The 13550-nt window shown below is 39.7% G+C and overlaps 1 protein-coding gene across 1 annotated transcript in view; it reads left to right on the top strand.

Moving 5' to 3' along the window:
- Positions 1–7805: 7805 nt before the first annotated feature.
- Positions 7806–13550, top strand: part of atp6v1ba (ATPase, H+ transporting, lysosomal, V1 subunit B, member a) — a 48755-nt gene continuing 43010 nt past the window's right edge. Inside the window, exon 1 of the mRNA XM_037680961.1 lies at positions 7806–7994. Within this exon, the coding sequence (XP_037536889.1) occupies positions 7886–7994 (109 nt within the window). The 5' untranslated portion in view covers positions 7806–7885. The remainder of the gene's footprint in view (positions 7995–13550) is intronic.

Genomic DNA, 13550 nt, shown 5'->3' with positions numbered 1-13550 from the left:
CCCGGCTCAATGATGAGGCACCCGTCTACACTGTGCGTCGAATCCTCAGCTCCAGGAGATGGGGCCGAGGAGTCCATTACCTGGTTGACTGGGAGGAATACGGCCCAGAAGAACGTTCTTGGGTCCCCTCCCAACACATCATTGACAAGTCCCTCATCAGGGACTTCCATCGCCTTCACCCGGACCAACCTCATGGCGCGTCAGGTTCCACGCCTTAAGGGGGGGATCTGTCACAGTTTACACTCTGTTTTTTTTCTTTTTCTCATCATTCTGTTCACTGTTTGACTTTTTCTTCTCTGCTCTCCTAGGTATGCTATGCCTCTCTCTCTGATTGCTGCTGATGGTTTCCACCTGTTTCTGGGTGTATATATACTTCCTGATTTCTCCATTACATTGCCAGATCAACTGCTTGCTTCCAGCCACAGTTATCCAGCGTACTCTCCTTGTTCACAGCTCTTTAATCTTGATCCATGCCTGTTTCCCTCAACCACGCTTTTTGCCTGTCCCTTTTGTGCCTCAGCCTTCTGACCTTGTTGACGACCTACGCCTGTTTTTGGATTTCGCCTTTGCCTCTCCCTATCGGTACCGTCTCCTCTTCGGATCCCAATAATCTAAACAACTGTCTAAATAAAGGTTGAATGAATGAATGAATGAATAAACAATGTTTCTGAACTCTAAATGTTGTAAAAGAGCACAGAATGTCATGATCTCAGCTCCCTGCTTCAGCTGCTCTTTGCCACCTGCAAGTGCTCTTGGCCACGCCCACTTCTCCACTTTGCATGGAGAACAGCTGATCAGCTGCAAGAGGAAGCTTTTTCTGTAGCTTTGGGCTGCACAAAGGTGCATCAGGTGCTACATAATTTATTTAAAAAAAATTCCATGCCCATCGTGCGGCTCATCCATCAATCAGCCAATTGTGTGTCATGTCAATCATATTTTGAAAAACTGGGATAAAGCGAGTCCGCGATAAACGAACCGCGAAGTGGCGAAGGACTACTGTATTCATAAAAACATACGATATTTCAAACTGATACCATTTGTATACCTGATAATATCATTTCCTCTTCACTTTTCAAGTAACCGTATACAAAAAACAAAATATGTCCACAGATTAAAGATATTTTAAAATAAACAAAGGCGATGTTTGTCCTCTCTGTGCTGCGTGGGTTTTCTCCGGGTACTCCGGTTTCCTTCCACAGACCAAAACATGCATGTTAGGCTGATTGGTAACTAAATTGTCCTCATGTGTGAGAGAGAGTGAATGATTGTTTGTCTCATATGTCTCCATGTGCCCCTGTGATGGACTGGAGACCTGTCCAGGGTGTACCCCGCCCCTCGCACAGTGATTGCTGGACGTGGACACCAGCGACCCCCATGACCCAAAATGGTAAAGATAATGGATGGATGGATGGATGGAAAACTAGTATGTTTATTGTTATGTGTATTACTTATCACTGCTGATATACTGAGTGATACGTATTACTAGTATTACGTGTTGTAGAGCATGGGAGGCCCATCATATTTGTTCAGGTACACAACTTCCATAGAAGGTTGAGGTAGTTTATCATTATCAAGGTTCTAGGTGGAGCTTAAGGAAGTGGTGTTAGCATTGTGCTGATCTTTTGGAACATACCGGTACCTACATCTTGGTGTGGACTGGGAGAGTCATAGCAGAACAGGGAAAAAGAACATGGTGAGGGTGCAGAAGACCTTCTCAGAGATGTGACAAATCTCTGGGAAAAATCTATTTGGCAACAATAATCATAGCAGCGCTATGACTACCATCACATTGAAGGAGCTTATCCAAATGTGTTACAATCCTGACATGTTTGCATAGATTGGGAGCAAAGGGGGGGGGGGGGGGGTTGTCCTCCAGTGTAAAGGGAACCAAAAGGACAGTGATAAATCTGCCTCAAAACACTTATTTGTTTGAAAAAGGAAAAAAATATTTAAAGAGGGTACAAATGTGTTACAATAAATGACACATCTATGTCTGTTTTCTGTTTTTTCAATTTATTTTTAATATTTTGTGGACACTTTGGGCTGAAATTAACATTCGGGCAATGCATCAGAACTCATCAGCAGCAGACATGCCTAACAACTGCAGAAATATTCGGACACCTTTTTTTGAGATGTGTAAAAATGAGCAGTTTGTGGCAATCTGTAACCCTCTGATTTCATCATAAAAGACTCGGGGAGAAAATTGGTATTTCTAAAACGAGGGCATTGATCCTGTAGGCAGAAGCCCTTCACTTGCATTAATTTGCTATTTTTTCCATGTGGCCTGAAACATTTGGATGAGCTCTCTAGGGGCTGCCGTCAGCTTCACCATGGCACTACTTACCACTTCAGTCTGTAGTGCTTTTTTTGTGCTGTCAGAGAACTGTATGTAATGTGCGGCTGCTACTGTGTTGCTTGTGCAGAGGGCACGGTTCAAAATCATTTTCAAACAGTCGCTCACGAGCTATTGTGCAGGACATGCTGCGTCAAATGAGAATGGATCGGGGCTTCAACGACGAGAAAACAGCAAAGCATGAGTTTTTAAGAGGAAAATGCTTGCAATCATGGCGTTTTACCTGTCACTTCACAGCACACTCAGCAGGACGTTGTGGTATTGAACATGAGTGTGCGTACGTGTGTGTACATGGAAGCAAAACGAAGGGGAAGACACACCAAAGGAGTACAAATAAATTAAATACATCTGTTTTTTATTTAAAGTGAGACTTTAAACACCCTGAAAACAATTAACACAAGGCAGATTATGACAACACATGCACCCCATCCCTACCTACATATGAAACAAGAGAAATCACCTGCTGCTGTTCACTGATCAGAATTTTAAATCATCTTATAATGTGAAATGAATTAGTAATAGCCACTGTAGTCAAACACTGAAAATAACTTTATGTCCAAACTAGTGCAATATTGCAAGATAGTGGCGTCAGAAACATTTGTAATGTTGGGAGGACACACTGGTGGGGGGTTCTGGTAGTCCTCCCCCAGAAAATTTTGAATAAAGTAAATGCCATTTCCTGCATTCTGGTGTACTTTAATGGGTTTTTAATATCTTTACCTACATAAGTAAACAATTGATTCAATAACGATTTTAGAGAGCACGGTGCAACAAGAAGTAGCCTGACCAACAGCTCTCCTTGTGTGAAGAAAGCACGCTCTGTTTCTTTCATGCCTCCTAACACCCCCACCCCAGTCGACAACACTGCAAAGCCGTCCCCGGATTTGGAAAGCTTACTCTCACTCAAATCCAGAATGCTCAATTACAACAACCTTTACAGCTCAAGTTTGTGGAAAATCAGCTGTGGGATTTTAAAGATATTGCAACTTTAATGCACTTTAACAAACAGCGTCAGGTTGCTCCTTGTGTTTATAGGCAAATAAAAAAATTAAAAAAAACATTACCATAAGACTTTTTTAAGTTGTGTTCAACACTACTGTTACTCATCAAAAGGATGTTTCTCACCAAGTGTGAGGACAATAAGTTGTGGGTTTTTAAATAAATTTCAACTGTATTGCACATCCAAACATGCGTTTATAGGCAAATTAAATACAAAAACAACATTACCACTAGATCTAACAAGGTGGAGTCAGGTTCTCTGAAATGAATTGTCCATCGTTAAACAGAGAAACATCCTTTAAGATCTGTTTTACACGAACACAAATGAGGTACAAACAACAGTAGACAATCATATAAAAAGCATATAAAATAAAAAAGTAAATAGAAGAAATGATATAAAAACGAAACCAAAAACAGCTACCGGTACATTATAAAGAAATGTAAAATACTAAAAACAGGAACATGTCTGCGTTGGTTTTTGCCATGAACTTAGCAGTTGTTTAAAATCCCTTAGAAAGGTCAAGGTCGAGAGCTTCAGATATTTTTACAAGGTGCTCCAGGAGCAGAGTAGGAGAAGGTCCTGTTGCCTAATTCCGCCCGCACTAAGAGTACACTGAATGTAATTATGCCTGAGAACGCACGCTGTAGCTGCACTCACACAGTGACATGTAGGAGGCAATACAGTATATGAAGCAAAAATACCAAGAAGTGATTTATAGATGAAAATGTACCAGTGTGGGAGTCTACGTGAAGTTAATGATGACCAGTTAACCAATGAATACAGGGTGCAGTGGTGGGTACAGTAGTTAGAGGCAGTTATGAATCTTAGTGCACCGTGATAGACAGCGTACAACATCTGCAAGGTGCTTGCAGGGGCGTTCATGTAAATAATGTCACCATAGTCAATGGAGGGAAGGAAAGTAGCAGTTACAAGGTGTTTCCTAGTGTTCAGAGTTAGACAGGATCTATTTCTAAAAAAGAAACTCAGTTTTACTTTCTATTTCTTTATCAAGTTTTCGACATGAGGCTTAAAAGAGAGATGTGAATAGGCCAAGATACCCAAGTATTTATTAGAATCGACAACTCAATAGGGATAAAGATAAAGTAGAAGGAGGGAAGGACTGCTGGTACCAATTTCCTGTTTGAAAACAAAATACCTGGTTAAATCAACATTTAGCACCAGTTTGAGACGAATCAAATCTGACTGAATGATGTCTAAAGCAGACTTCAAAAGCTGGAAAACCTTAGCAACTGTTTTAGCTTGACAATAAACAACTGTGTCATCAGCATAGAAATGTAAGGATGCATCAGGAATGATCTGACCTACATTACTTATGTCGATTGTGAAGAAGTTGAATCCTAAGACTGAACCTTGTGGTACACCATTGTTAACAGTTAGATAACTGTGAGAATATCTTGATGCATGCTCAATAATCCAGGTAGAAAAATCTAAAAAAGTTAAGAACAGAGGATCAGACTTAACTTTTTTAGATAGCTGGAAGAAGTACCGTTATGTTGAACACATTGCCTCTGATCTGCGAGATAATTAAAGAACCAACCAATAGTGTGATCTGAGAAACCAACGTCTGAGAGCTTATGACATAAGATGTCATGGTCCACAGTGTCAAAAGCTTTAGACATGTCTAAGTAAAGTGGAGCACAATAATCCCTAGATAGTTGTTCAGTATAGTGGGGTCCCCTCACTTCAGCAAAGGTAGAACAAAGGCTGCTTTCCAAGCATCTGGAACAGTATTTTGGTTTATGGACAGATTAAAGATGTGGGACAGCGGTTCTGCAATTATGTGTGTGACCAGCCTTAAGAAATAAGAAGGAAGGTCATCAGGGCCTGCAGATATTCTAGAATCTAGACTTTTTAACAATTTATTAACCTCACTAACAGAAAACACTGAAACAGAGTTTTTGTATTTAATTTGCCTATAAACACAAATAGTGCCTACCTGACGCTGTGTGTTAAAGTGCATTAAAGTTGAAATCAGGGGTTAATTTGAGCCGGATCCTGTTGGAACAAGATCGGAGAACTCCCTTATTTTCACCGTGTGCGTTCCGGCAACTGTTCATTTGGATCCATCAGAAAATATCTCCGCCCATAAAAGTCTAAAGTCACCGCATATTTTTATTTTGATTATAAATGGTAACTGGTAAATGGACTGTACTTATATAGCGCCTTTCTATCTTATTTCAACATACTCAAAGCGCTTTACACTACAATCTGTGCCTCATTTACCCATTCATACAGCACTCTACTAGATCTATGCAAAGCTAATTGAACAAATCATTCTAATGAGACTAATCAGTGCTTTTAGATCACATTCATACACTGATGGGACACACATCAGAGGCTATGGGGGTTCAGTGTCTTGCCCAGGGACACTTCAGCATGTGACTGCTGGTGGATTCGAACCCCCAACTCTCGTATTGGAGGATGACTGCTCTAACCACTCAGCCACAGCTGCCCCGTATAATTATTTATTAGAAATACAATGAGAGGAGACGGCCATGTCTGTGGTGTGGATGTTACTGCAGCAGAGACGCTGAACGCATGTCCCGCAGGGATGAAGCGTCTTCATCCACCTTCAGCTGTGTGTCAGAATCCAAAGCAGCACAAACGACCATTTTAACGGCACAAACCAGCACAAATGTAGCACTAACCACTCATTGTATTTACTGGAATTTTTGACTTGGGTGGGGTGTCAGCTTGACCTTGATCAGCTGTGCGCCCTGCAGACAGAGCACATTTTATGCACAGGAGCGTCTCCAGACAGCTCTGCAGAGTGCGCACAACTGCTAATGTGTCAGAACTCCTGCATACATTTCAAAGATAATAAATAAAAAAGCTTACAATAAAAATAATTAAAAAAAAACAAACACGAGTGAAATGTTTGATGTGTATTATTCACATTATCACGTTTCAAAATTAGTCACAATAACAAGATCAAAATGTTAAAAAGACAATCCAATTTATTATGTAAAATAAATAGATGGATGATTGTCCTTAGCTGGACAACAGAGAATTGAAGGCGGTGGTGATAGAGACTGGAACAGAACAACACGCAGGACTGAATTAATCTGAGAAGAGTTCAGGTCAGACATTGAAATTTGTGTGTGTGTGTGGGGGGGGGGGGACGCTTGACAGAATCGGAGCTACTGTTCACGGCTCTCTAAAATAGTAATTTCAATTCAACCTTTGTTTATACAGGTTTCATTGAGCCTCATCATGTACAAGAGACCTGTTTTTAATAATTTAATCAAATGTTTACAGATGTTTAACAACCTGTTAAAACACACCAAAATGCAGGAATATGCATCTCTTTTATTCCACATTTTCTGGGGGAGGTAATCAGATTGTAGGCCTATCAATCAATCAATTGTAGAAGTAGATCTAGTTGTTATCTTTTTACATTTTAATAAAATCTGTGCAGCATTTAAGGAGATATTTTGCTAACAGTCAGACAAAGCTGACTAATAGTTATTGTTAAAGTTTTAAAGAGATCTTATGTGATTACGTAGCTAGCACTCTAAGTAAGTTGGGGATTGGTCGAAGCCACTTCAATGTTTGGCTCAATATCTGTAAAACTGACAGAGTTATTGACATTTGTGAGTTTCCCTAATGTTGATTAGTTTTGGTGGCCATCTTGAAACAAGTTGACTTCAAAGGTTAATCAGTTGCAGATGTCAATCCAATGATTAGTTTCTGAAAATTTGATCAAAATTTGCTAAGTGGATGATGTAATATTTTGCTAACAGACCACACAGACACAATCACAAAAACAAACAAAAACATCATTGCTCCACCTGCGCCTTCAGCAGATTGTGACAAGCAGATGCAACCAGTTTTCTCACTCTTTGAAATTGTTCCAATTATTCCCAGGAAATAAAATGACTTCTGCTCAAATCTGCATCCAGATGTTGATCTGCTCAGTCACTCCTCAACTGTCATGTTGATTCATGTTGTTTTGAATATGTGTGAACATAAAAATATTACTTTGTGCCTCTGAACAATTGTCTTTTTTTTTTTTTTTTTGTAATTTTGGCAGAATAAATCCAGTTTATTGTGTTTGCAGCACTTTTTCTAAACCACATTTTTTTATATGAAGTAGATTATCTTCTTCATAAGCTTGCCGTTTGCAGATCATATTTTAATAAGGAAATGCTTCTTTTTCCCAATTGAATTTATGCACAAACTAAAAGAAAACCAAACTTGTCAAACCAGCAACATTTCTGTGATGCATGAGAGAAACACTGGGAAAATCATGTAAATATTGGAATAATAAAAAGATCCGTACTTTATTAAAATTATAAATGGAAAAAAGTCTTGTTTGGATTACAATTTAAAGTCGTGACTCACCATTTGCTCGTGCGCGAGCCCAGTACGCGCGTCCTCGGCCGTCTGCTCTGTACACTTCCGGTTCTTTATTGTCATATGACCAGCGCGCTGCTGTCATTGATGTAATTCTGTAGCACTTAGCAAAGCACACAGAGTACCGTAGGCTTTTTCGGATTTTCTTCATAATAATGGCAACACTGGTGGCAAACAGAGTTATGGACGTCAACGGCTTGGCAGCTGCTGCGAGGACACACACTCAAGCTGTGACCAGGAATTACATCTCTCAACCCAGGCTAAGTATGTTTCTGTGGTTAGCATGCTACGGCTAACAAGGTTGCTATGCTGCGTTCAGGAGGACAGTTTGAAAGGAAATTTTAGAATCGTATCTTAGAGAACGTAGATAATATAAGCTGTAAGGCTATTTTGTTTTGGTAATGGACTTGCCTAATGACTCTGATTTGTTAATTCATGCAAGCTGTATTTTCAACTAAAAATAAGGGTTTTAAATGTGTGAACATTTGATGTAACACATGAACGTGAACGCATCGCCCTATTGCTAACTGCAGCTAAGGATGTGGAGCCGAGTAACAACGAGCTGCTGTTTATGTTAGTACCGCGGTGATATCACCTGTCAGTGGAGTTTGTGTTACAGGCAAAAATAAATTTGCTTCACAAAATAATTGGTTATAAATAATATATTTTTAATTGGTCACTAGTAGCAGCCCTGCTAGATTAGCATGCTAGTTGGTAACATGAACTCAAGTTCATTAATGTCACTTTACCAGTAGTGGCTTTAAAAGGCTCGTATTTAAGTTAAAAGTGACATCTGCACAATGTTTTATTGTAGTTATTACATTTAAGCACAGTTGATGCAGTTTAGGAAGGCTAAATGTTCACAAAATGACAGATGAACGAGAAACTGCACAAGCCTCGGCTGGATTACTGGGAGGAGAATTATTCACTAATATTTGATATATTGGATCTGTTTGGTAATTATTGCCACAAAGATACAGTTGGGTTCTCTAAATTGATTTTCAGGAACTTGAGCTTGCAGAAGGCTAGCAGGTGACAGATGGATGACGGCTCATGTGACTGAGTCACATGAGTGTTACAACATATGTACTGTTGGAAGGATCCTCTAGTTTTAGGCTTTGTTGTTGTTGTTGTTGTTGTTGTTGTTGTTGTTGTTGTTGTTGTTGTTGTTGTTGTTGTTGTTGTTGTTGTAAGAAACTGTTTTGAAGAGGTTTCTTTAGTTATAAGCAAAACCATTGGTATAACTAAATATTGCTTTATTAACATTACAGTTTGTCACTTTATTTTGCAATTTAACTTAAACAATAAGATAGATACATTAATATTTTTTTGCTTTTATAAATGCTTATTAAATATTTTTGCTTTCATGTTTTATTTAAATAAGCAAAGCCCAAATATTTTGAAGGCATTAATGCTTCTGTTTTTCAGGGCTATTGAGAAACATACAATGTAGTTACACGTTAAGTTACAGTTAAGTTACTTCTCATCTAAGAATAACATTGCCATGTCTTACATTAAAAAATAGCTCTGCAGAATCTTTTCAAGTTGACCATAAAAAAAACAACAAACAAACAAAACAACAAACTAACATAAAACCAAGGTTCTTTATTCAACAATTTTCAGTCAGGTCATCTGGACAGTTTTTTTTTTTTCTGAAACGTTTCACCTTCCATCCAGAAGGCTTCATCAGTCCAGGAAACACACAACACAAAACTGATTCTTCCCCCAAACAGCTTACTCCAAAGTGGAACAAACCAGTTTTTTTTATTTTTTTTTTTTTATTTTTTTTTTATAAGGTTCTTTATTGTCATTCACATCACATGTGGTACATGAGGTGGAACGACATTGTGTACTCAATGTCCCAGTTACACCCAAATATAGCAAAAATATGAAGTATAAAAATAAACAGTACAGTGTTTCCCCTACCATTATACAAGCGGTGCACCCCATCCTGACAAAAAGACCGAGCGCCCCGTCTACCAAGCCGAACTGTTCGCATCCCCTCCCCACCCATCAGCACCAACTTAGTGCTAATTTAGCCGTTCGCAATACTGTACAGGCGCACTAGCTAAAAAATTAAAGTGAGCGCTCACACTCCGTCTTCCTTCATCCATCATGCTGACCCCCCATGCTAACGCCCCCCCCCCCCCTCAGCCCACCCGCTCAAAAACTGTCAGTACATACAGTGTGCAGCTCAAATGTGGTGTCCCCCCCTCTCCCTCATCAACAAAAATCACGGACAAGATGATTACAGCAGCTTATTGGTAACAAATCAGCAACACAGATAAAGTCACGTATCACCAATTAAAGTGACATTACAGTGATTTTTCTGGTTAGGGATTCATGAATCTAACAACTTCAGGGTAGAATCTGTTCCTCAGTTTAGTGGTTCTACACTTAATGCTCCTCAACCTCCTTCCTTATGGGAGCAGGGCAAAAAGTGTGTCTGCTGGGTGAGTGGGGTCCTTCATGATGCAGGTGGCCCTCTTCCTGCATCTGGAGGTGTAGATGTCTGTGATGGTGGGGAGGCTGACTCCAACAGACTTCTGTGCAGCCTTCACCACTCTCTGCAAAGCTTTTCTTTCAGCAGCTGTGCAGCCTCCATGTCACACGTTGATGCTGGAGCACAGGATGCTCTCCACTGTACACCTGTAGGAGGTGAGTACTGAGCTTCCCAGTCCAGCTCGTCTCAGCTGCCTGAGGAAGTAGTGTCTCTGATGAGCTTTCTTCATCAGGTTGGTGGTGTTGTTGCTCCAGCTGAGGTTGTTATTCATGTGTACACCCAAGTACTTGTAGCTGGAGACCACTTCCAACACAGATCCTTCTATGTTCAGGGTGGGGGAGGTGTTTTTGCTCCTTCTGAAATCCACAATCATCTCTTTTGTCTTCTTCACATTGTTTGTGAATGTTGTTCTTCCTGCATCAGCTCTCCAGGTGTTCCACCTCCTGCCTGTAGCTGGACTCATCATTGTTTGTGATGCATCCAACCACCGCTGTATCATCTGCAAACTTTACAATATGGCAGTCTGGATGGGTAGCTGCAGTCATACGTGAGCAGAGTGAACAGGAGGGGGCTCAACACACAGCCCTGAGGGGAGCCAGTGCTCATGAGAAACTTAAAAAAGTCTACTCTCTTCAGTGTTTTCTGTATTAGTACTTAAAAGGGATCTGGTCTTTACAAAGTTTTCAAATTATTCAAATCTAACATTGATTTTGCAAAACACACATCAGATTCCATGATACCATGTTGTCATGTTTAAAACAAAAGCAACGACAAAATAGAAAAGTTGTCTGTGAACAATCTATGTACCCCCTTGTTGCTTTCATCAATAACATTTGAATAAAAATTAATCGAAAAAAGAAAAAATGAATTGATTGTCAGTTTGACCGCCTCTTGAGCAATTTGCTGTTCTGGAGCATGTTCCTTCAGGCCCAGACATCCCTTATGTGATCACAATTGGATTTTCCTGGGTAAATAAAGGTAACATAAAAACCTAAGACGGCTACCATCTGTCTCTGGAGTGGACATCTCAGTTAATTCACCCCAAGGTCAGACTCAGGAAAAAAACAAATAGCTCCACCTCAGACTCTAGCGACCTCAGTTAGCTGAGTAAATGTCATCAGCGTACTGTGCTAATGTATTACTCATTTTTCGACAGTTGTGTTGAACAGCATTACCAGTAATTTCATTGTGTTAATTCAGCATTAACACATATTTAATTACCTTGTTTTAAACCACTATCAGAATTTTAAGATAAGTAGCTAAGCATGGGTAAAGTGGGCAGTATCATAACAGGTCAGTTCAAGCCACTCTGCTTGGTGTGACCCTTAATCACCCTATAATTGGACTTCAGTTTCTTTAGTTTGTCCAGCCACTGCTAATAAGTCCCTGGGTAGCCATGCTGCACCAACATCTCAGATAGCTGTAGGAAATAGAGGTTCACATGTAGTTTCCAGTTTTGTTGGGCAGATCATCCAGTGACGTAGCTCCGCTGGCTACTGTCTGCTTATGTCAAAATTGTCACCTCGGAAGAGTTTGCTTGGAGCCACGAACAAAATGCTGAGTGAGGATGAGTACTTGTAGTGGGCATAAGTGGTGCGGTGCGTAACCAATGAGAGTTGAGACAGTGGAAAAGCGCTGTTAGAGAGGAGGGCACAGGACGCAGAGGACAGAGTGAGATAGAGGACGATGACTTGCTGTGGGTACCCCTGAAAAGGGAACAGCCAAAATAAGTCAACATTTTTATGACAGAAATAAAAAAAGAAAATCCAAAAAAGTTAAATCTGGTCCTCTGGACATTCAAAAAAACAAAACAAAGCAAAACAACAAAAAAATGTAGAAACGTTTCGTCTCTCATCCGAGAGACTTCCTCAGTCTGAGGTGCTGTTTTCAGCTCAGTCTCTTAAATAGCACCTTCCCAGGTGAAAAAAAGAAAATGTTTTCAATGTAACCTTGCAGGTGTTTATTTATTCACATTATTAGAGCTGTAAGATTGGACGGATGAATGTTACAAAATCATAAATATAGTTGCCAGTTTTTTAACCAGTCTTTTTCTACTTTTTCTGTGTTAAGTGTAAAATAAAATCACCATCTTAAACATACTAAACAGCATTCATGTGCTAACTTTTTACTTTACTTGCTGTACTCATTGTTAGAATCAACACATTAGGTCTCTCAAACCCCTGTGAAGTTTGGACATGTTCCATTGTAAACCTAATGCTAAACCTTTATAATGCTGCTGAACAAAGCCATATGCCAAAAAGCCAGGAAGGTGATGTTTTTTCTTTTCCTTTTGTTCAAGTATAAGGTAAGTGTGGGCTAAAAGCCTCTCCGCTAACTCAAAGGAAATGATTTAATGGAGCTCAGGACATCTAAGAAATAAGCAAACAGGATGCAACATGGGATAAAACCCTGAGCTGAAAATATCTAACTACCCTCTTTCTCAAATTCTCTCATTTTGTTGTTGCCGAGTAGGGTTTTTATTTTCTCAGGTCAAACACATTATCAAACAGCAACAGTCCATTTTGATGAGGAAGAGGCATTTTAAAAATAAGTAGTAACCTCAACTAAGAAAACTTTTGTTGTGTTCCTTAAATATTTCAGTTGCTGTAGTACCAATATGTGTGACAGCCTGCAGGGCAGTGATTTTTTTTTGTTTTCTTCAATACTATTTTATTTCTTTAACATAGGGGGTGGGTTATAGATGGCAGAGTGAGTCTGCACATTTCGTTTTAATGCTATTTGTGCTAATTTAAAGCAGGATATTAGAAATGTACATCATAATTGCAGGTGTTATCGGACAGCTGTGTTCCACAACTGCAGAGATGTTCAGAACCTAAGAAAGATGTAATATCAACTGATTATTTATCCCAAAATGGTTTTGGGTTTATTAACAGTGTAGTTTGAGACATTAAAAGTACTTGTCCCTTTATTACAGCTTTTTGTATGATTTTACAAGAAAGAATTAGCCATTATTTGTAACCCTAACTGTAAAGCTCTTCTTAATTTTTGTGTGCCGTGTGTAGCCAGTCACTTTTGTACCGGCAGTAGATGGCGGTCTCTTCTCCTTTCACCAATGTAAGAATTCCAACTCAGAAGGTTGATGACTTCTAATCAGCCACAACTCAAAATCCAATATGGTTGATTTACCCATAAAAAGATGTAGTAGTTGCGAGCTTTGGGTTGTGACCGAAAGAATGAGATCTCGGATACAAGCGGCCGAAATTAGTTTTCTCCGCAGGGTGTCTGGGCTCTCCCTTAGAGATAGGGTGAGAAGCTCGATCATCCGGGAGGGACTCAGAGTAGAGCCGCTGCTTCTC

Source organism: Nematolebias whitei, chromosome 1, assembly GCF_014905685.2.
Source record: "Nematolebias whitei isolate Nwh7 chromosome 1, NemWhi1, whole genome shotgun sequence".
NCBI lineage: Eukaryota > Metazoa > Chordata > Actinopteri > Cyprinodontiformes > Rivulidae > Nematolebias > Nematolebias whitei.
The sequence above is the reverse complement of the archived record's forward strand: the minus strand, read 5'-3'. Positions and strand labels throughout refer to the sequence as shown.